General features: G+C 41.9%; 2 protein-coding genes across 2 annotated transcripts in view; one reads left to right on the top strand and one right to left on the bottom strand.

The window, feature by feature from the left end:
• The window catches only part of clcn2a (chloride channel, voltage-sensitive 2a), a 45,184-nt gene extending 26,917 nt beyond the window's left edge, over window positions 1–18,267 (bottom strand). The window contains exons 1-2 of the mRNA XM_042496982.1: window positions 18,113–18,267; window positions 1,733–1,901 (exon numbers count right to left, since the gene is read on the bottom strand). Coding sequence (XP_042352916.1) covers window positions 1,733–1,901; window positions 18,113–18,163 — 220 coding nt within the window. The 5' untranslated portion in view covers window positions 18,164–18,267. The remainder of the gene's footprint in view (window positions 1–1,732; window positions 1,902–18,112) is intronic.
• On the top strand, window positions 2,285–5,727 carry LOC121950891 (zona pellucida sperm-binding protein 4-like). The gene is made up of 8 exons (XM_042496980.1): window positions 2,285–2,630; window positions 2,757–2,947; window positions 3,509–3,603; window positions 3,695–3,852; window positions 3,930–4,122; window positions 4,910–5,057; window positions 5,151–5,226; window positions 5,560–5,727. Exons 1-8 carry the CDS (start codon window positions 2,345–2,347, stop codon window positions 5,670–5,672), a joined length of 1,260 nt encoding a protein of 419 aa, XP_042352914.1. The 5' UTR covers window positions 2,285–2,344; the 3' UTR covers window positions 5,673–5,727.
• Window positions 18,268–24,265: the final 5,998 nt, after the last annotated feature.

The raw sequence follows: 24,265 nt of genomic DNA, 5'->3' as shown, positions 1-24,265 counted from the left end.
CATCCATTATAGGCCTATATATATATATATATACACACACACTCACTATGTCCCTTAAAAGAAGGAAAACAAAGGGGCTTTTTTACTTTTTTTTAAACAAATAATAAAATATTTGTTTAAAATTTTATATTTATTTTATAATTTAAACATTTTTTAATTATCATTTAATTCATTTATTGCCAAATAAATTGATTGATCATTTGCTCAATTAGAGAGGTTTTTAACGTCTTAAACTGTGGATCCCAAAAAACAGAATTGAGACAGCTTTAACTACATTTCCCATATTTGGAGATTCACAGTTAGATTTTGGGCTTACATTTGAGTCTGTTTTGTTTTCATTTTGCTAACTGGCAATTTAAAGTATGGGATTAGCTGTTTCTTTTTGCAACGAATGAATGGATGTACAGACAACTATTACTCGCTCACTTTGATACTGAAGAAAACTTAAAAATGTGATAATCCTCAAGCAAGTTCTGGAGTTATAAAGAGCCACTTTTCAATTACTTTTAAGGCGATTTTACAGTTTAAACCCAAAGATCTTCAGTGTACTATCACAGAAGATGAAGAAAACCACAAAGTTCTCACATTCAAAAAGCTTAATTTGGCTTTTTTGCTACAAAAAGACAAAAACGCCTTTTTTAAAATAATAACAGACAAATCACTAGCGTCTATCCACTAATCGACTAATTGAAAACACTTTTCAGTTCTTACCAAAATCACACACCCAACATATTTTCTCATTCTCTTCTATCTCTTCAGGCTGATAATTTGGGTTTTATTAAAATTAAGTCTCATCCACCACATCAATACAATGCAGATGAGAAGAGTGTCATTTGTGGAGCTCACAGTGCAGAGAAAATAAGTGTCTTTCAAGAACAGTGTCCTTGTTACTGTGGATTATCCCCAGATGTCAGTGTGAACAGTTTTTACAGGGACCACTTCTACAGCAGAAAGTAGTTCTAATGTTTCAATTTGGGTGAATTGACCCTTAAAGCAATGCTTTGCTGCTACGTTGACTTACAAAGAATAAAATCCTCTTAATTTTACAAACCTGCATAAATGAAGGTTAAATAAAGTACAAATAAACACACACACACACACACACACACACACACCGAACAGAGTCAGTCAGGATCCATCAATCCTTTATTGTGAAGTACATCAGTCTGAAGAGGAGCTCTCTCTGCTGCCACTCCCTTATCTGCAGTCATCTGGGGAGACTAGACATAAAATAATCTGACAGTTCAGATCAGAGTTACGCTCACACAAACAAAAAAACAAACACACACACACACACACACACACACAGGAAAGCTAACATCTCTCAACACACGCACGCAAATGTGTGCATGGTGGGCCACTGGCAGCCAGCAGAGGGGGCTGTCTTTGTCTGACATTGAGACAGCTCTTGTTGGCTGGAGGTCATTGCTCAGATCAGTCACATTTAATCGTGTTCACATCCTCCCCTGCTCCCTCGTGTCAGGTAGCCGCTCTGCTGTACTTTAAGACGTCAGTGTTTTCACACAACTTTCACACATGCCACACACACACACACACACGCGCACGCACGCACGCACGCACACGCACACACACGCACACACGCACTTCAGATCCACTTTGTTTATGAGCACTGAACGTTGCTTTGGTCTGACCTTCATGATATGACCATTAAACTACCTGCACACTTTGTCCCTGCAAAAGATTTAGGGCTTGTTGCATTATCATCACTTACAGTGGCACTTTGCACAGGGGTCCTTCTCATACTCCAGCAGATCTGCAGCACGACTGCGAACACTGGTGTTCCTCCGCAGTCCTCCGCCATCCCGCACTCCTCCATCCCGTAGGCGGGCCGCTTCCTCCTTGGCATACACACCCAGCTCCTGGGTGTACCGCCCATACATCTGTGTGCATGAAAAGACAGAAAAAGACAGCTTTTATACAGGTGGTATGTGTGGGAGGCACTGAAAGAAATGTCATAATAGTGTTGGGTCACAGTAAAGATAGTCAGTTTGTGTAAACACATGAAGGTTCAAACTCAGAGTAAACAGGGCCAGGTGTCGGAAGATTCGCCGCCTGCAGCTCACAGCTTTTCTCCAGAAAAAAAAATCCACTTCACTTTGACTCAACAGTCGAGTAATGACCTCTTTTCAGACAGATGAGCAGACAATAAGCTCCACCTGTCAGCTACCAGCTGATTAACTCTGCAGGGCTGCCACACAATTGACTCCGAACGATGAGAGGTGGAGTTCTCAGCGAACGACACATAATCAATCATGTATAAAGCCTGCGTCGGAGCCATAGGGGTTGTTGCAATTTTGGCCAGTGTGCAGTTACTAATACCATAATGGAGCTTTTTAAGTATCTGTTTGGTGTGGTGGTGGTTTTTGTTTTGGCTCGTGATGTTACTGCCCAGCATCACTGGACGCTGCCTCTGCAGAAACACCAACCGTCTCCTCCTTTTCAGCAGCCTCAGCAACAGTCGCATGTCTCTCCACCTGCTGCTCCCTTTGATAAGTGCCAGGTGGAGCAGAGCAACAAGATCCAGTGTGGGACTGCAGATATCACCGCTGAGCAGTGTGAAAACATTAACTGCTGCTTTGATGGCTGGCAGTGCTACTATGGGAAAGCGGGTACCTGAGCTCTCTAGAGTGGTTTCTAGTGCCTCTCAAACAAATGCTACATGTTGAGTGTAACATATCTGCTGCAACTGAGGGCCTCATCCATGCTTTTTTTTTTTTTTTTCCTCCTCCTCACAGTGACTGTGCAGTGTACCAGGGATGGCCAGTTTGTGGTGGTTGTGGCTAAAGAGACCACTTTGCCCAACATCGATGTGGAGTCAGTCAGCCTGCTGGAAACAAACGATCCCTCCTGTGATCCTGCAGCTGTCACCTCTGCTTTTGCCATCTTTCAGTTCCCTGTGACTGCATGTGGTACTACACTCAAGGAGGTCGGTGCAGTCTTTGCTTCAGCTGATATGTGAGAATATCGGCATGTCATCGGCATCAAGAGAGATTGGTTTTAAAATGAAATATTGGAACATGCTTATTTTTGCCGATATCACAAAGTGATATTTTTACAGAAGTGAACATGTACAAAACATCAATCCTAAATTGATGCATTATTTTGCAAAATTAATGAACACTAAATGCATTGTATTTTATGTCTCCATCTGCTGGTGGACCATCATGTTAGGAGTATGCATAATATAACAGAAGTGACTTGATGGTCACTACAATAAGGTGGGGATAAAAGAGGATATACCAGTTAAAGAGTTGTTATATATTGGATATTGGCAAAAACAAAATTCTAAATCATGCATCCCTAATGTGAGAAGTTAAACATGGTTAAAGTCTGCAACTACATTTTCCATGTTATAAAATATCAAAGATTCAGTTGCAATGATGTAAACCAGAGAAATCTGCAAATGCTCACACTTGCTAAGCTTGAAACAGTGTCTGTTTTTCCTTCAGAAAAGACATTTTTCTTAATCTCTCTGTTCATCATGCAGGAAGAGGGTTATGTGGTGTACGAGAACCACATGTCCTCCTCATATGAAGTGGGAGTTGGACCCAGAGGATCAATCACCAGGGACAGCCATTTTGAGTGAGTTTGTGTAAAATCGATCTCCCTTATTGGTTTTTGTGGCCCAGCTGAGCTTTCCTGAGATGTAAAGCCATCTGCTCTCTCCCAATAGGTTATTGTTTCAGTGCAGGTATTCTGGCACAGCTGTGGAGGCTCTCGTCTTGGAGGTGAATGCTGTTCCTCCTCCTGTGCCGGTGGCTGCTGCTGGACCCCTCAGAGTGGAGCTTAAACTGGGCAACGGGCAGTGTCACTCAAAGGGATGTGTGGAGGGTGAGTGGCCCACAAGAGCCTTAAAACAAAGCCAGCTACTGCAGAATTTGACACATACTGACACTGTTTCATTACAGAGCAGGTAGCGTACAGCTCCTTCTACACTCCAGCGGACTACCCCGTCACTAAAGTGCTGAGGGAACCAATCTATGTTGAAGTGCACATCCTGGAGAGGTCTGACCCAAACATCATCCTGAACCTGGAGCACTGCTGGGCCACCTCTGCCCCCGATCCTGACAGCCTGCCGCAGTGGGACCTCCTGGTTGATGGGTATGTTAGAGAGCATTTTAAAAGAAAACTTCAAATCAAAATACTTTTCCTCTTACTTGCAGTGCTTTTTTAATTAGTCTAAATTATTTTTGGTGTTGCTTTAGTTTGCTGACTGTCAGAGGTAACAGCTGTATAGATGTCTGCCTTCTCTCCAATATAATTGAACTAGATGACACTATATTTGAAAAATTCAACAGCAAAGTCTCTTTACAGAAATCACAACCTGGTTACTTATGATAATCCAGACCTTGGTATGAGCAGTTTCATGTAGGAACTACTGTCTTTCTATGGAGCTACCCCAACCTATTGTATCACTGTGCAGTGAAGAGGAAGTGTGCAACTACATATGGACAAGAGGCTCGTGACAGTGCCAGATGTTAACATTACTGGCATCCTCAAGCTGGGCTTTAACACTAACTCAGTTGTAGTAGGTGAGCTAGTAGTAGCTGTGTGCTTCCTACTGCAAAGTGATATTGTTGGCAGTTGTAGTTCCTACAAAAAACTGCTCACTCCCATGTCCGTGGATTATTTTGAGTAACTGGGTCATGATTTCTTCGGACACTGTTGTTTTTTTTAAATGTGTACTTTTGGTGCTTTGAGTGCCATCTAGTTCCATTACATTTAAGAGAAGGCAGATGTATCTCCAACACTCAGCAGCAATCCAGTCTGATAAATAGCTCTACAGGTAAGAGGAGAATTTGTTGGATTTGGGGGTAACATGGCTGTGTAAGAACTGTTTAAACTTTAAGCAATTTTGTACTCTGAAATGAGCTCTTATTGGCTCCAGGTGTCCCTACCATGATGACCGTTATCTAACCACAGTGGCGCCTGTGGATGGCTCCTCTGGGCTACAGTACCCAACGCACTACAAACGTTTCATCGTTAAAATGTTCACGTTTGTGGATAAAAACACCTATTCTCCCCAGCAAGACACGGTACAGTTATTCATGACACAATTATATATGTAACTTAAGCTGCATGTAACATAGTTTTACTTGACTAAATATGCAACTTGCAAACTTTTTCAGGTGTTCATCCATTGTGCTACGGAAGTGTGCTATCCCAGCAGCACAAACTCCTGTGATCAGCCATGCCACCGGCAACGTGAGTGGCTCGACTCTTTTAAATATAGTTGTGACTAACAATTTTTATCCTTTCAGTTTTCAGTCTAATATAATGGCTGACGATCCAGAATAACTAACCCATGTCATGAAATTCAGTGTTTCTGCTATCAGCTTCATTAAGCCACAGCAGTCTGCTGAAAAGCTGTTGTACCAAATCCCCGACCTTAAAGTTTCATGGGCTGTAAAATCAATTACAGGATGAGGAATCTTGCATATCTGCAGACACCCTCAACTGATACTGAGAGTTAAAGTTGCATCTTGAACTTGACAAATGTTAAAGTAACGGCTGCACTTTGACCTTTTCTCTTCGCAGGAAGAGCTTTGGCTGCAGTGAGGAAAGTTTCCTCTAGTCAGAGGGCTCTGGTCTCAAGTGGAGAAGTGATCCTCACTGATCAGAGAACATCGAACACTAAATCGAAAAGATGATGGTCCACTGGCAGCCAGAACTGGTCATGACTTTTAATAAAAGCTTGTTACAGCGCATGCTTGCAACTGGGGCTTGTTTGAATTGCAATTTGAAGGTCACTCACTATACACTTTTCTGCTGAGGTAGATTTTGTGCAGAGCGGTGTAGTCACATCACGTAATGCAACACCTCCTCCTGATTTATGCTGAGAAATCACAGGGTTTCATTACAACTGAATACTTTGCAAGTCTAAATCTAACAAATGAATAATGAGAAATTCGTTTCAGCTATGAAATTGTGGCTGACGGTGAGATTATAATCCTACAGAAGGTTTGCTCAAGGGGAAAAAAAACAGTGATTAGCTGTGCATACCACCAGAACCACAAAACTGATCTTTCTGCAACCCTTATAGAGTAACACTGAAAACACACCAAGTGGCAGTAATGTGTGGCCTGCTGTGACCTGAAAAGCTATGGCCAAATTAAAAACTGGTGGGGGAAAACGGCTAGAAATACCCGGCTTATCTAGTTTTGGTGGAGTGGTCTTGAATGGTCTCACAGGCACTCTATCAGAGAGAAAATATGAGATTCTCAAAGCTGTTTTTGTTTTGAATGCTTAACTGCAACTTGTTTTACTGCTATTAACTAGACACACTAAGAACATCAGTCTTTGCTGCCGATGTCTCGCTAAAAACAGCTGGTGGTCTCAAAGTGATCTGCATCTTTGCAGCCGTGCTGTACAAGTCAAAGTCCCCTCCCACCTCCTGATGACGGTCAGAACTACATCACAAAACGTTCGTGTCATACAAATAAACTACAAATGCAACATCGTTTGCAGAATCGCAAAACAGCGCCATTTTTTTTTTTGCTGGTGACTGGGCTGCTTTTTAGCCTGCCACAGACACATTAAGATGAGCATCACGATTCCTTCAGGCTCACTGCTTGTCTCCTTCCTGTTCTCCCCCTCTCACTCTTTATTTTTTGATAACAGTCCCTCTAGGTTTCTCTGTATGCTACAACTTGCAACATCTCTCCTCCACTGCTCTATGCACCACCTCCCTTTTTGTCCCACTCCAACCCGTCCACCCCCTCCTCTCATTGAGATGGGCATCACGACTCCTCCAGACTCGCTCTTTCTGCTCGCATGCTCAGGAGGTGCAGAGGGAGAGTAGAGCAGCCGTATACATTCGGTCTGACTGACGAACAGAGAGAAGGCCCGTGCTGCCATGGATGCTCATCTCCATCCACATTAACCTCCAACCTGCTGAGGAGCATTTAAGCAAAACGTAGCTATACATCATATTCAGACAGCTGCACAGCCTCATGTATAAGCTAGCAAATTCCAAAGGAATCTGCCAATAGCTGCCAGCTGACAAACACTAACTGCTGTTGTGTGGACATACATAAACATGTCAGCTGAGCACAATGTAAACACACTGGCACTGGTTAAAAATGCTGTCAATTAAAGCAATCTGGTGGATACAGAGCAGTTTGCATGCACGTGTAGCATGCTAAATAATGGAGGAATTAAGCAAATGAGTCACAGAGTGAAACCAATACCCTTCAGCTCTTTATTTTGTTCATTGTATTTGAACAAATTACCACCCTTGTGAGTAAGAGACTCCAGATCTCGTCTACTTTTAATCCTAAATGAAAATAATAGGAAAATTATATTTTAAATTTTTGTTTTTAGGTCTTCTGTCTTTGGAGCTATTTATTAAAGTGGATTCTGTTTGTTCTTAAAGCTGCACTGACAAAAAAAAAAAAAAAAAAATTAAATTAAGTATTTAGTATTCAGCTTTACGAGGCTTTTAATGCAAAGACAACACAACCTTCACACCACAATGGTCAGCATAATTAAGACTCAGAAAGGCATTCAGATGTGCAACATCATCATTTTGTAATTTCTAAAGATTATTATATATTCACATTATTTTTGGCTTTTTGCCTTTACTAGAAAGCAACAAAGGTCCCCAGCGGGAACCAGAGCGGTGATGTCGCAGTAGAAGGAACAGTTCATGTCATTATCAAAAATACATATTTTTCCTCTTACCTTTAGTGCTGTTCCTCAGTCAAGGTTGTTTTGGTGTGAGTTGCCGAGTGTTGGAGATAGCTGCCATAGAGATGTCTGCCTTCTCTCCAATATAATGGAACTAGATAGAACTCGGCTTGTGGTGCTCAAAGTGCAAAAAAATACATTTGAAAAACTTAACAGCAATGTCTCTTTTCAGAAATTATGACACAGTTGATTAGCATACACCAGAGACCTTGTTGTGAACAGTTTCATGCAGGAATTATGTTCTTTCCCACCAAACTACACTTGTCAACTGTATTACCATGAAGAAGGAAGTATGCATCTACTCATGGACGACAGGCTTGTGACAACGTAAGATTTAAACATTGTTAGCGTCCTCCTCGGCTGAGCTGTATTGTTCAGTGGTCCGAGGTGAGGTAGCAGATGCATGCTTGTTTCCCTTTGCGTAGTGATATAATTGGCAGGTGTAGTTTAGTAGAAAGAAATTGTTCCTACATGAAACTGCTCACAACAAGGTCTATGTATAATCTTGAATTACCGGGTCATGATTTCTGGAAAGAGATATTGCTGTAGAGTTTTTTAAATATGTGTTGGTTTGGGTTTTTTTGGCACTTTGCTCAAACCAAAAACAATCTAGATTTATAAATGGCACAACAGGGAAGAAGAAAACTATGTATTTTTGATTTGGGGGTGAACTGTCCCTTTAAATATTTGATACACCAAAAAAAAACAGTCGGTGACGAGGTGGAAAAAAGTATCCACACAGAATCTGAAAACTCCTAAAATGATGACTGTTTGAAGGGCTATATTGATTCTTCATCAAAAGAGAATCCATATGGCTGTTAGTATTTCATAAATTAAATGACCCACATCTGTCAACTTCTAAAGAGCTTGACCAACAAAGTGCATGGAGAAAAAGTGACTGATACTTGTTGCTTTTCCTGGTTGGTGTACATTTTTATCATCACTATACTGGGAAATTAAAATCTATTCACGGCAACTTTCTTATTGAATCTTGTGTGAACAAATTTTCATGCGCCCACACACAGAGTATAGACATAAACCCACCACCAGCACCAGACAAACACCCACTGGGAGTTTAAACGGGGCCTGTTAGTGATACTTTCTTTGGCCTGTGCGAAAGCAATCACTGGCCATCTGGAGCACGGCCCCCTGGGAGAGCAGCAGGTGGGACCCTGTGGGTTAAATGAGCTGTTATCTGCAACCAGTTCACCTCCCACGTGACCAACTTCTGTATCTACATTAGTCAGTTTACCTCCCACATCACAACACTCTACACCAGTTTAACTCCTGCCTCCCACAGCTTGTTATTGACTGGTTTGTTATCGACCGTAATGCTGACCAAGAGTAGAGTTTGGTGCAAAACGATTCACCACAAAAAAATAGGTGTAAAAACTTAATCCAATGCAACTAATACAGACAATCAAGGACCAAAAATCCAGAAAAATCCCAATTTAGCCAAAAAGGGGAAGAGGCTAGAGTGGAGTTGAGGAGCAGCAGCTATCAAGGCTGACTGTGACAGGCTGAGACATCTGTCAATCAACCAGTCAAACATGGCTCACATCATAATTCTCTGCCCTGGTATCTCCTTAATCAAACAACAATCCTTCTTGTTGCTACATAGAAACAAATGAGGAGAGGTAAAAACAACTATTAAGACCAAAACTGCTTGTAGGAAAAAAATATACTGACTTTGCATCCGGTGAGAAACTGCAGCCTCAGACTGTTTCACAGCAGCTTTACCACACAGAGGAGCTGCTTTTGTTCAGTCCAGATATTCTGGGAATACAGGGCGATGACCGTCAAAAATATGCATTGATACTGTGAATACGGTCTATAGTAACGCTTTAAATATCTCACAAAAAACATTCCCCACATTACAGGTGTTAGAGATATTTAAAATAAGGATGTGTGTATGTAGATTAGGAGTTAAATGGTTACTGGCTCCACAATAAATCCCTCTAAAATTCCTTATGGTTTGTATTATTGTTTCAAATTTTAATTATCATTAAAAGTGTGTTTGATTACTGCCCTTTGACTCGCAGTAACAGACACATGGCTGTGTGGTTCCATCTTTAATGTTTTTCAATTTTTCCATTATATTTAACTAGTGAACAATGCACCCTTATTACTGCCAGCTATCTACACCAAATACACAAGTTCGCCTACTAGATGAAAACTTGTCAGTATAACATAAAGAGCCCCACATGGCCACCAATTTTGTACTGCATCAGACCTCCCACTTTACTGCTACATTACTCATCTGCCACCGTTCTCAGTCAGACCATGTGCAAGCCTAGCCGTAGGGGGATAATGAAACAATGGTCCTCCGGACACAAATGTTTAACAATTTCTATTATATTCCTTCTGGAACAAGTCCAGTTGTGTTTAGAAGCTTTAATTAGTGATTCTTCATTGGAGAAAATGTCACAATACTCTGTGACACTCATTCCCTGGCTGCAGAGATGCCAGGATGCATAAGAGCCGCAAAAAGTTGCCAATCAGATGCTCTGCTTTTTTGTGTCGGGGCACTAAAATGGAGCGAGAGAGGGTGAATACCGAAGCTAAGCACAGACAGTATGTGGAAAATAAAATGCTTTTCAAAAATTAAAGCAGAATCACTCTAGTAGAAACCCACAATGCAAGTATGAACTTATAAAAGGGGTACTGTATATTGGTCCCCTTTAACTAAGACATACATTTACCTGCATCTCAACAGGATTTACAGCACAGGAACATTTAAAGCCAACAATACAATAAGTAAAATTAAAATTACCTGTAGCTCAGTGACAAAGGATTTACAGCACAGGTACATTTATTGAAAACAGGGTTCCTAAAGCTTAGGGCAAATTCAAATTTTATACTTTTTAAGACTTTTTAATGCCACTCGAGATGACATCTAAGACCAGTTTTACAAAAACCAAAACTTAAAAAAGGAAGACATGAACCATGAACCTGCATTTTTTACATAGAGTTAAGAAAAATTTTGCCCAGATTTTTGGACCGGTGAAAAGGCTAGATCTGGTTAGAACTGGGAAATATCTAGCATTTATTGGTGATTTTTAATACTGATTTGGTGTCTCACTCTGTATGTGTGATTATTCTATTGCTTAAATACCAGAGTTTAAGAGTTTAAGATGAGGGATTTTTTTTTTCAAAAAAGAAAGAAAGAAAAGATGTTATCAATCATTTTGAGATTTTACAGTGAAATGTCAGAAAAAGAATTCATAAAATCCTACCTCAAATGTTGCATTTTTAAGACTTTTGAAAAATTGATTAAAAACATTTTAATACCAATTAAGGCCTTATTTTAATATAAATGAATTCAATGCCTTTTAAGTACTTTAAGGATTTATGAAAACTCTGTGAAAGCCAACAGCACATTAACAAAAAAACACCTCTTTCAACCCCAAAAAAAGAGACGTTCTTTTGGGGCTCTGTTATTGACATGAACGATTAAGCCCTTTGATGACGGGATTAATGTAAAGTGATAACGACTTCAAGCAGAAGCTCTGGTTTAGGGGTTCCTTGAGTACTTGGGCCCTTGTGTCTGGACCTGTTTGGTCCGCTTGGTAATCCACCCTTGAGCCTAGCACAACAGATGAGATAAAAAGTTCTTCATCATTCAGCTATTTCAAAGGCACTGCAGGATAATTTATTCATTGTGAGGAGACAGCAAGGACAAATATTTGACACTTTAATGATGAAGGCTTGAACGTCTAAAACTCTCATCCTTGCTGCTTTTTATTAATAAATATTCATTAGACCATTTTAATCTCCTTTTCTTTTTGTAATGTATGTGAGAGTGACGGGACCGATCACTGCGGAGAGAAAGATGGATGTTTCAGACCCTTCAACTCCTTCATACTGTCGTGGCAGTGTGATTACTTTAACACGAGCTGAGTGTGTATTGATGAGGCCAGGGGAATAACGGGAGGACTAAAGCGCTCGGGCTAATCTGAGCCACAAAGCCTCCAGGGACGAAAGTGAAAATTGAATTAGATGAGGAAGTGACAAATTTGACTCATCCTGAAGTCTACATTTACATTAATATAGGTAGCGGAGGCTGTTTTTAGAATAGTTACCTGTGAGTCAGAGCTCACACATGCAAACACAAACACACACACACACACACACACACACACACACACACACACACACACACACACACACACACAAGTAAACATGAAAAACCTTGATGCTGTTGAGCAGCCCCTCCTAGCACACCCAGACAAGTGAAAATACACCAACACACTCTGATCATATTAGTAGAAAGCAGCACAAAAGATGGGGGAGGGTTGGGGGGTGATGTCAGGGAGACTGAAGGATCAAACTGGGCGAGTGACATCTTGTCAGAGAAAGACTTGGGGGGTGGGGGTCTGGTTGGCTTTGCGTACATCATGACACTCATCCACAGAGACTACATTTGCAACAGGTTTTGAAAATGAGTGTTGCGGCGAGTCAGAACAGAGACATAAACGCACTGAAGGTCTGTCTACTCAGAGCTCAAAATACCACATGCATATGCAATGTAGCGCACGTACAACTTCAGCAGCACACGTAATTCTCAGCTAAGCACCTGTGCACATAACTTGGTGCTGAAATTATACTGTGTACGGCTGCAAACTGTCATGCACCGACTGTGAGGCTCATGTAACTGACACTTTTCACACACTCTCATGCCACACGTCTATTTTCTACACAGTGAATACATATTTATTAGGGGTCGACTAATATTGGTTTTTCAGGACCAACAGTGATATCGATAATTAGTAGTTAATGAGACCGATAACTGATATTTTGAACCGATATGCATTTACAATAAAAATTTCAATCTCTCAATATTTACAATTTGAAATATAATAAACTCTTACAAAAAACTTTAAGAGCTTTTAGCAAATATTTAATCAAAACTGAAACTTTAAACATCATATACAGCAAGTTCACAGCAACTTTTTTGAAATATAAAGTCAAGTGAAAATTTAAACGGAAAATGGATAAGATTCCTGATGTTTTACAAAGTAAAACTTCCTCCCATGCTGACACTTTCTTTGCAATTTATAATTAATTAATTTTATCTGTGATCGCAACATGAAAAGAGGACACAGCAATGCAACAGCAGCACTGTGTAAAATCTGGCCAAGCCAGCCACTGATTGGAGTTTAAAGCTCGTCTATTCCTGCCGTTACGGACAGATTCGTAGACTGATAAAAAGAGTGAAGAAAGACGCGCATTGCAGCAACAATTTATTACACAGCACATCTAGTAAGTCCAACTATGATAGTTAAACGTTTCCATGTTTGGTTACTATGACCATGTACAATCTGAAGTGGTTTTAATTGGACATTACTATTCAGGGAAAATTAGTTCAAATGATATTTAACACATAAAAATGCCCTCATTAATAAACTCGTATAAATAAAATGAAGAACTCCTACTCATATTTGAACTATCATAAGAAAGACAATATGGCACTAATGGATGTTAGATATTAGGCAAAATACACCAAATGGTGCATTAAAAAGATATTTTGGGACAGATAAAAAACAAAGTGTTGCAAGTAATTCAAAGACTGGTGTTGGTGTTGTGAACACAAACCATGCACACACCTTCTTTCCTGTGGTGGAATCTACATTTTAAGGAGTTAGATTTTGAATACTGTAATCTTAAATACTAGAGCACAATTTGGAGGTATGTCAGTATTTCCATTCAATACTGCTATTTATTTCTATGCTCCATTACATTTGAATATGCAGCGCTTTATTTTAACAGTGCCTCTCGGACACTGATGGCAGCATCTTCCATCAGGTGGAATTTGGGTCAACAGTTTATTGCTGAAGGTCATGAAGACATTGAACCACAAACTCTGAGATTAATAGAGGACCTGCTCTACATGCTGAGTCACATATATTAAGACTTTCCTAATTTAAGAAGAAACTATGAACTTTTTACTCTATTACTTTTATTTTCTCCGGTGTCAACCTTTTGCATTGTATCTCAGAAGGGATCAGAAGTTAAGGTCTGGGTAACAAAACTACTTTCTTTTTGTCATGAAAAGACTGCAGATGTCACTAAAAACACTTGGCTTTGAGTGGCACAAACACAACAATCAATACTGTAATTCGTTGGTCTCGAACAAAGTTCACCTGCGTCAAACACCTGCACAACTTGTTGGACCCATCTCCCTCCCCTTCCACTCACACTAAGCAAACTTTTGCCCCCTTTAAACTACGTCTGTTGCTTTTTGTCGAACAAGAACAACAATGGGCTTACATTGAAGTTTGTGGAAAGCCCAGTGTGTCTCACACAGATACTAAAGAAACACTGCCCCAAGCCGTGTATTTTAACAACCTTGGGACTGAGATCATGCTGCAAGAGAAGGCAAATATCTCTACGTCCAATATCTCCTGCACTCTGCAACTCACAAAATAATCTAGACTGAAAACAAGTACGAGGAAAATATGTATTTTGAGTTTAAGGTGAACTTTCCCTTTAAGTAAAGGATCTCAATAATTCATCGTACTACATATTCATTTTGGGTAATTTACAAATGCTTATTGGCCCTAAATTCTCTGAGGGGTTTTAAGACAGAGTGTACAAGTATCTTGTATCTTGGCAGATTGCTTTTCGGTTTGCAAGTACATCCTGAACAGTACAATGAGCAGGGTGTATTTTAACAGTCAAATAAATTGAGATGGATTTGTTCTGTCTGCAGTGTCTGCAGTGGCTCGTTCAGTGGCGTGCAGGTAACAGCACTATTCGGAAGTGACAGGAGCTGAAATGGACTCAAGCCAGCTTCTGTGTGGGAGAACGTACAGAATGCTGACTATGAGGAACTAGACCCCCCTGAAGAGACAGCGCTTTTATGTGTGTGTGTGTGTGTGTGTGCAACAGTGACAGAGGGAGAGATGCTGAGATACAACAGAGCCGTTCATGACAAGAAAATCAAATTCAAAATATCTGCGTTTTCTTCATAAAGCTTCTCCTTTTAGCTGCACCAAATGGTTATGAGATGTACAGTAACATTGTTTAATTGTACAAAACACAGAAATCCTTAAAAGCGATGGAAGTAAACTGCAAACAGCATGATTGTATTTACCAACCCAACTGGTCTGTGACACTTTACACCAAACAATACAAAAGAGAGGAGAGGCAACAGATCTCACAGTCCAGTTCTTTGTGGACAGAGTGCTAGCTCACTGCTGTTCAGGAGACAATCATGTCCGCATGCTGCACTGTGCAATAGAACAGTATGCAAATATATAGGTATGTGGAGTCTTACTGTGCATGCAAATGTATCCATCCCATATTTTGTAGCTGCAGAAAAAATAATAGATACATTTGGGCCAACTGGCTGCCAACACTTTGTCCCAGTGAGACAGAAGTGTGCTCCTCTTCTGCACCACTATATGCGTATGCATAAATCTTTGTTGCAGTAGCTTTAAATATTCATCAATCGCAGACATATGGAAAAAGATGAGAACTGGATCTTCTCAGCTTTGTCTTGACAGCCATTAAAGCTCAGAAACAAACACATGCACATGCATTGTGTGCTGTGCATCGTTTTTGTGGTGCTGCAGTGCCCTGTGGCAGGGAGCAGGGGGAGAGGTGAGGTGTGCCGGCTTTTCCACTTCAGGTGGATCATGACTTTGATACTTGCAGCAGCCAAATCCCCCCTGCTGCTAGAAGGACGTGAACATGCCGTCTATAACATCTGCTCTGACTGAGACTTACCGCTCGCTCATTTAAGCACGTATGTGTGGTCAGGTAAACAGTGCAGGTCCACCTCCACACACACACACGCACACACACACACACACACACACACACAAACTAAATGCACATGCAGAACCTATGGAGCAAAACTTGCCCACGCCTCTAAAAAAGAGCAAACACATGCACACGTGCGAACCCAATGACACATCCAGACCTCCCACACCTCTGAAAAAAGTAAAAAGAGAAGAATCCAGATTGACTGCTGCAACACTTCGAAACAAAGTCATCACAACACTGTCTGTCTCTTTTCTTTTCATTCTGACCTGCGTCTTCTTCAATTTTACCTTCTCCGTCCCTCCATCCCACGAGACACCGGGACGGCAGACAGCCACTGCTGGCTGTCCCAGCATGCACTGCACCTGACGGCAGTTGTAGAACCCAGTGACCCATGCACTAGACCCTGGTCGCTTTCCAAGTGTCAGCCGCTGCACAAAGGATCTCTGTTGCATCTCGGCACAGGACCACAAAAATAACAGCTTGCTGCTTAAAATAAAGAGCTGCTCCACACAGCTTTTTTCATGAATATCTTAACAGCTATAAATAGCCTGTTTATTCTCTGTTTTACTATTCCCTCTGGATAATGAGTTCAGAGGTTAGTGGGGATGCTTTCTAGGAAATTTCCAAGAAATCTGTTTGGTGCAGTGGCTGAAAACACAGCATCGGTGCTGCTGAACACGATATATGAATGGATATCATTAACATATCAAATAATTGTTTTTTTTCACACAGGGAAATGTAATCATGGCCAATTTAAATGTACTTATATCCATTATTCAGCTGTTCAGCTCATTTATGTGGGAAGTTTATGATAGTCACCACATTTTATCTTAATGGATTGTCACAGCAATGCCCATTGATTGTAAAACTCAACTCAACCAACAGGAGCCATAAATTAAAGGGCTATTTTTGTTCCAGTGCCTTTGTAGACGCTACAGTCAATCAGCTGCTGATTCTAAAAAAAGATTATAAGCAAGAAATGTCTAAATACTGGAGGGGAATGGAATTGTTTAGTACAGTAGCTGTGAATGAGATGACATTTCTGTGCTGCTTCCTTGTGGAGAAGTTTATCAGACAGATCTCTATGCTCTCTATCTGCTTCATGTCATCCGCTCAGCCCTGCTATACAGCACCAGCGCTTCTGCGCTGCCAAAAACTCAAGCAACCGCATGACTGAAAATCCTCTGAATCTTGCTGATGGCAAACAATAAAACACAGAGGATCCTTTTGTCAACATCTGAATCCAATTTTAGGCTGCAGCAACACAGGCAATAAACTCTGTGAGCCATCACTTATCTGATTTGAATTTGTGTTTAATATCTATCTCTGCGTATCATTCCTTTTTCTAAGAGGGAAAACACACGTGCTTTGTTTTACCAGAGGGGAGATATATGATGAATAGTGCTGCCACTCTACACTTTAAAGTATTGGCACACAAGCTGCACAATCACTCACATGTGCAAAATCACACACATGCGTCATTTTGGGGGTAATGGACTGGTATGCAGGGAGTGAATGATAAAGCCATTGATCTGAGTGTGATGGTCAGAGGAGAGCGAGGGGGCCAGACGGCACGTTCCAATCCTCAGAGACTCCGACTGCCATTTTACATTACTATTGATCTTTGCACTGAGATACACAGCACGACATCGATCTTCAAACCAACAAAGAGCAGAAAAGAACACCTCTGTACCACTTGGGCCCAATACTGCTGCACGAAGACAGACTGACCGACACACTGTGCACATGTGAAAACACAAGAAAGAAGAGAGGAAGGGAAGATGGGAGATAACTGCAGCCACAGACTCACAAATTAGGATGGAAGGACACTTTAATCCACTGGTTTGCCTGACTGCCAGCCTATCTGTCTGTCCCTTTATCTGAATATAGATATCCCTGTGTGGAGTGCTCCAGGGCATCACTGTCAGTCCTGCAATGACATGAGTGGGGAAAACTGGTGCATGAGGCAATTAATATTCAGAAACACTCCACTTTTTGGTTCATAAGTAGAAGGGGCCGCTCTAGCAAACAGGAAGGGCTGACAGAGGGATACATAAGGGGGCACGAGGGGGGACAAGATCTGCAGGAGAAAAGAGGAGAGATAAGGAAGACAGAGGGACGTGAGGAAAATACATTAGAGCTCAATAAGCAGGGTGAGGCTCTAATCTTATATTTCAAGGATATTAACATCTTAATCATGACCCATTAGGCCACACATAAAGCAATCAGAGATAGCCCTACATGCATTTCTTCGGGCTGAACAAATTAATCTGACATGGTTTAGTGAAATCTAAATTGATAAGAATGAATTATTAAGGCGGGCCAGGCTGAGAGTGAGAGTGATGCAACACCTGTGGATCAAGGTACATGAATGAAAAGCAGCAAAGCAGCAACTAAGGGAGGAAAAGCAGACTAGAAGGCAATGAAACCAGCTATTAAGCACTATTATTTTATATTTTTATACAGTAATACTCCATAAGAGGCTGCACACACTCTCCTCTCATACTCGTGCAGGACACAGTTGAGCAACCGGCAGCTGTGTCTCTATCCTCCGGGCAAAACCGGCATCCATGACACCCCCACATGCCTGACACGATTGCAAACATCATCTATGACCTCATCCGAAACTCACCAAAGTTTGCTGATACTGAAGCGTCCGGTTTTCGGCCTTGTCCTTCACCATTGCCGCAATATCCTCATTAAGACCCCCAAATCCGAGACACTCTCAGGAGTTGCAAGTCCGCGCGCTAATTAATCTGCGTTGGAGGACTGCGTGCCATCACATGTGCAGCGTGTAACAGGTTTCTCATCATGAGCCCTCCCGCATGATGCAAAGCACCGACGCCGCCGCCACCGAGATGCGCGCGTGTGTTTGTGTGTGCGCGTGTGAGCCAGATGAGAGTATAGCTGGCTGTCGCCTCGCAGCAGCGCTGGTGCGGTTTGACTGCAAAACACCGCCTCCCTCCTCCACTCCACTGTGCTACTGTCTCTCTCCGGAGTTGCTGGATTTGATGATGTTTTTGTGCTTTTGTGTGGAGGCGTGTGCAGGTGCAGGTGTAATAAAAGACTGTTTGGATAAATGATGATGTGCATGGTATGTGCGTGGTATTTCTGCGCTGTCCTTTGCTCCCGATTTGAGTCATCACTGGATTAATCAAGTGTGATGAGTAATACACAAGGGTGAGGCTCGTGTTGGGCGGATGTATGGCTCTGTCAATGTCAGAATGACATCTTTACGACAGCCTTATAATGGGCCGTCCCTTTCGTTAAGTGACTAAAGAAGGGTGGCTTAGCACTCATTATAGTAGCCATGCCCTTTTACCTCATCTTTGTACCTCTCTGTCATGTAGTATAAGTAGTTTCAGCAGTTTGGCTCGACTATTTTGTACAGTTTAGAATCTCTGGATATCATTTCAGATAAAATTTTAGATGCTTTTCCATTAACATTCTCTGTTTAAAAAAAAACAAAAACCCCGTTTGAGATCAACTTAAAGGGGCCCTCACTTTCATAAAGACTGAGGTCCCAAAAACAGTAAATTAAATAAAGAATGGTCGATACAGTCAATAACAGCAAGTCTGGACTTCTGAGTTCCAAGTTTGGGTCAAGGACACTTGGGGTACAAACACAGACTGTACATAAAGATGGATGACACTGCCCCTCCCCCCTTACCCTTGCTACGCATAAGTGCTGTTAAAATATCCGAGACAGAGGCGATGCCATCTTGCGATGTTGTCATTGAGAGCCTGATTCTGCGCAGTAGCTCTGCAGTGGAGGAGTTCCTGCCAAAACACCCATCCAACTAATCACAAGCAGCTTCATTCATTCAAATTTTAAAGATATTTTTTGGGACATTTTTGTGTTTAATTGATAGGACAGCACAAATGTGAAAGGGTGAAAGGGGGGTGGGGGTGGGGGGGGTGACAGGTAGCAAAGGGCCGAGGCCGGAATCAAACCCCCTGTGGCGAGGACACAGCCTCTATACATGGGGGGCCAGCTCTATCCACTGAGCCACCAGGTGCCCCGGGAGCGGGCTATATGACCTATTCTGCAGAGAGACACCAGGTGGCGATCAAGATTGAAATTGTTTTGCACAAAAAAAAGAATTACCAGTCTGTAACTATTAAAACAATCTGTAATAAAAGACCATAAAAAATGTTTTCTACATGCAAACATGCTTGTATACTGGCAGCCATACATTTGAGTGTAACCAAAGGTTCTGTCAGGCTGAGTGCACCCAAAGAGCACCTCAGCCGACACCGTCCCTTTATTTCTAGCAATGTCTATGGTAACCCTCTAACATCACAGCTCCCATGGGGTCAGAGTATGTCCCAGCCTCCTTTGCACAGCCTTGGTATGGGCCAAGCTTAAGCCCCCAGGAACAACACCAAGCTTTGAAGCCAATTTTACTATGTGGCCAAATGTAGAATTACAATGCCCAGTTCTGTCACGTGATGCCATGGGGCTCAAAAAAACTTTGGCCCCACAGACTTACATTGTGAAAGAGACATCTGTAAAGTAAGTAGATAAATGTTTTTGAGCATCACAACCTCCACTTTCTGGATTTGATCCCCTCGGGCTGATAACGTAAGACTAAAAGTGTCACATGAATAAATAATTTTACCCTCAATGCACAGGGTCCTCCCCAATAAAGTCCTGCAAAATACAGGTGGTAATTTGTCTATTTTGTCTGGCACATGCAGAGGATGGATTATAAATATCTTAAAATAAAATCAAGTTAAAATAATTTAATTGAATGTTTTATCTTTTTAATCGTGTTAATAACTCACCTGTTAACATTTTAATAAGGCCCAAAGTTACGCATATTTAAGGGCTGGCCTTTTTTATACTAAAACTTTTATCAAACTTTTAACAAGAAAATTAGAAGCAAAATGAGACAAGTCTTCCCTTTGCTAGCAATAGTTTACATTTTAAACCAACTTAACCATGTGGGAAGAAGGCAATGAGCAACAAAAGAAGAAATTACCCCAAACTTTGCAAGAAATGAGTAAAAACTAAAAGAAACTTTTAAGAAAATTTGTAAATAAATAAATAAATAAATAAAACAAAAACACAAATTTAGAAAAAATCTTAAAAAACAACAACAATAAAATAAAATTTGTAATTATGACAATTATACATTTTTTTCCTAGATTTAAAAACATATTTTTCTAAATCTACAAATTTCTTGCAGTTTGTAGCACATCTCTTATCAAGTTACTCATTGCCTTTTCCCATGTGTGAAAGAAATGGCACAAGCTTGTTCAGGTTTTTAAAGGTTTAAATACCTGAGACAGGCATCTGAAAGCAGCACAAGAAAAGTGATGTCTCTACAGGTTTTGAAGGGTGAACAACTATGGGAGATTTTGGTCAGACGGCACCATCATCATCATCAAAACACCCAAATGAGGGAACATCATTTAGGAAAATGGTTTTCTGACAGAGTCCAGAGACCTGAATCAATGCAAAGCAGCATTGAAGCTGTTCTCATAGTGATCCAACAACTTACTTAAGACAAATTATGTTGGGATTAATGGATTGTCTGATATCCACATGTATTTCACACAGGAGAACCGCAGCCTTCGACTACTGGCTGCCAAACAGCCCCACAAGGAGCATTTAACAGTGAAGTGCTGTGCTCATGGGCACCACAACAGTCACTGCTGATTCTCATATGCCATAAAACTGCCTTGTGTGTTAGTGTGTGTGTGTGTGTGCTTGCAGAAGCACTTCTCAGGAGATACTGTATTCAACACTGAACGCTCACACATGAAGGATTGTTACGCTCTCAGATCACTTCCTCTCCTCAGATGACACATGTATTACTATGCCGTGAGCTCATTGGTCTGGGCTCTCACCAAAGGCTTTTCGGAGGTGCTACTCACTGGCAGCACAATCTATTGCACTGAAAGATGTGGAGCCAAGTGAGACTCGCACCTGAAAGATAACCACTGTTCCAAAGATTCACTGCTGCTTTGTCGGCAGCCAGACATCCGTCATGCTTGCCAACATGCCCTTTAGTTGGATGGGAAATTCAGGAAGTTCACTTTTTAAGGAGTTCAGAACTTTCTCAGGCCAAAACAAATAAGCTTTCCTCAACCATTCCCAGCATTGTTTTAAAATTCCACCATCCAAACAGCAAGGTCCCTAAGGAATTCAAGCTCTAAATAGATGGCATTACTTTAAACAATTTCACTTGTCACAGGCCAGCGTGCATTTGAATTTCAGACTCTGTGATCCTTTACAGGTTAAAAGACTTAACTCCTCTGGGAGTCAGTGCCTTTGACTGGCTGACACATAAAACAGTCCTGCACAACACTGCAGCTGATTGGCTGTTGGCAAGGCAACCAGTTCAAAGCGTTGGACCACCAGAATGAACCACGGCCTATGGGACCACTGAGTGATGGGAGGGATTTCACCCAAACACACACACACACACACGTCATTCACAAATCTCATTATTCATGCACTTCAGGTTTACACGCACCTTGCGCCTACAACTTGTCCTCACATCATCTCTCTCCCGTTGTAGCTGAGGGTCACTGACTTCATTTTATCAGGGAGCTGGCAGCCACAGACAGGCAGGGGTGCTGTGGCCCGGCAGCGGAGGAACTGGGTGCTCTGCAGCCCCGAGCACCAGCACACTGACCCACATCTCTCCATCTCTGCAGGATGCTTTAGAAATGTAAACCACCCACCTCTGTGTGGAGGTTTGGTACCAAAATACAAGAGTTGCATGTATCCTGTCCGGTGTGACAGTGAAAACAAAGATCAGTGGCTGCCCTGTATTACAAGAGCTCAACGACCACATGATGAGAAAAGAAAATGGTCACAGCTCACCTCATTAGAAACTGGTTTAAAACAATAAGGTTGTAATTAAAATTAAGTGAAGGCTTGATTTAGTTTGCTCTAATTCTAAATTCATGTTTCCTCACTATAGGCAAAGCTTTGTCTTAAATTTACAGACTTCAGAGGAACAATCTCAATTTCTTACCTTTCATCATCATCATTATTATCATGGGACTGAAAATAACAGTAAAAATATAATTTAATCTTATATATGTGGCAGGGATGTGGACATTTTCTCACACATATACTTTACTGCAATTCATCTACAGCATAGTACAAGGACCTTGAGCCCTTGGTGCGCAACATTATGATGTACAACCACCTGTGCCCCTTTTGCATGGCAAGTTTCTCAATTGTCAGTGATTCCCGTTGGCTTCAGCTGCCAGATAATACTCGAAACTATCAGAAATAACCACAAAAGGTCACCAGAACACCCGCAAATACAACACAACCCAATCAGACCTTCAATTACCATTTGCCCTTGAGCCAGATATGGACAAAGTTCAGGACACTCTCATGGATAAGACAGTTTAAAGAAAAAAAAGAGACTGTAATCCATCTTGTCAGGACGCAGCATACTTACGGTTTCCCCTGAGCCTGCTTTCCTCCTCTTGTTTTCTTCTCTCCTCCTCGGGCTACGAATTCAAAACCGTCAGCTGTGTCCCTCCATTACGCCTTGGCGGAACAATGACTGAAATAAAGGGGCACACAGCTACAGGTTGCAACGCACGCTTAATCGATGATGTGATCGGGGCAGAGGATGACTCCCGGGGAATCACACTTCACTCCACCAGAGGGAAATCAAGGCAGATCCAAGAAACCGGCCCGTTGCTGATGCGCAATCCATACAGCACCGCGCCAAAGTTGTCAACACGGCGCGTAATTACCGGTTTTGCGCACAGCAGAGCAGGCAGCTGTTGGCTGGCTTTGGAGACCAGGAGCGACAAACAGCCGGCCGCGTGAGTGCGCGGCTGCATGGGATTGAGAGGCAAAGAAACTCTGTGATAAGATGCTACAATCTCCTCATCGGCTCCAGTTGAGGTGGGAGGGAGACAGCGGGGTACCGGGTGTCGTGTCCGTGATGCAATGCGGGTACCGTCAGTGCCATGGCCCGCAGTTTTCTCCTCGTGTGCTGAAATCCAGGCGCTCCGGTCATTATCTGCGGAGCCGTGGCGCACATTCGTCTTAATTAACGGCGGTCGGGATTGTCTGCAGAGATACCAAGTGGCTTGAGGGGAGAAAAAGAAAGCATGTGTTAAGTGTTCATGCTCTCCCTCTCTCTCTCTGCTCTCCCCCCCCCCCCCTTTGTAGCCTATGTGCACACACACTCCTGGGATCTAATATTAGACGCCATCCATGCGTCTTAATAAACAGCTTGGGCGCAAATAGAACAGGGCAGGGGCTCAGTCAATGTCCAGGCTGAGGTGATGGGGTTGAGCACGTGTGGTCTGAAATGAGGATAGATGGTGCATTCCCCCATTTTCTCTTACCCGTGCTTCTGACAGCTATTCCTCAAGCCCCCCCACATGGCAATTGAATTGGAGCGTCACCGCGTCTTCCAGCTGCGCCCCCCAGGCATTACAACCCGATGGACGATTGCATGTGTCCGGGTGAAGACCGCTTGTTCAATTTAGCTCCTGGGTGATAGATACAGCTGGTAAGGCTGTTAAACGATCCTTGGAGGGATAATCACGTTGGTAGTTATTTCACCTTGTCCTGCCTGCATGGACCTCAGGCTTGTAAGACTACAGGAAGCAGCTTAGTCAATATCTTAGTGTTTATAATACAAGACAAGTTATAAAATAAAAATCTCTGCAGTTTTCACCTTTTGTAAGCTTCTGTGAACCTAAATGTGAAAAGTCTGTCTTGCTGATACATTAGCCTTTTACTTGGGACTGTGAGTTTCTAAAATAAAAAAAACACTTTTTTCCAAGTCAT

The sequence above is a fragment of the Plectropomus leopardus genome, chromosome 12 (assembly GCF_008729295.1).
Source record: "Plectropomus leopardus isolate mb chromosome 12, YSFRI_Pleo_2.0, whole genome shotgun sequence".
Lineage (NCBI taxonomy): Eukaryota > Metazoa > Chordata > Actinopteri > Perciformes > Serranidae > Plectropomus > Plectropomus leopardus.
The sequence above is the reverse complement of the archived record's forward strand: the minus strand, read 5'-3'. Positions and strand labels throughout refer to the sequence as shown.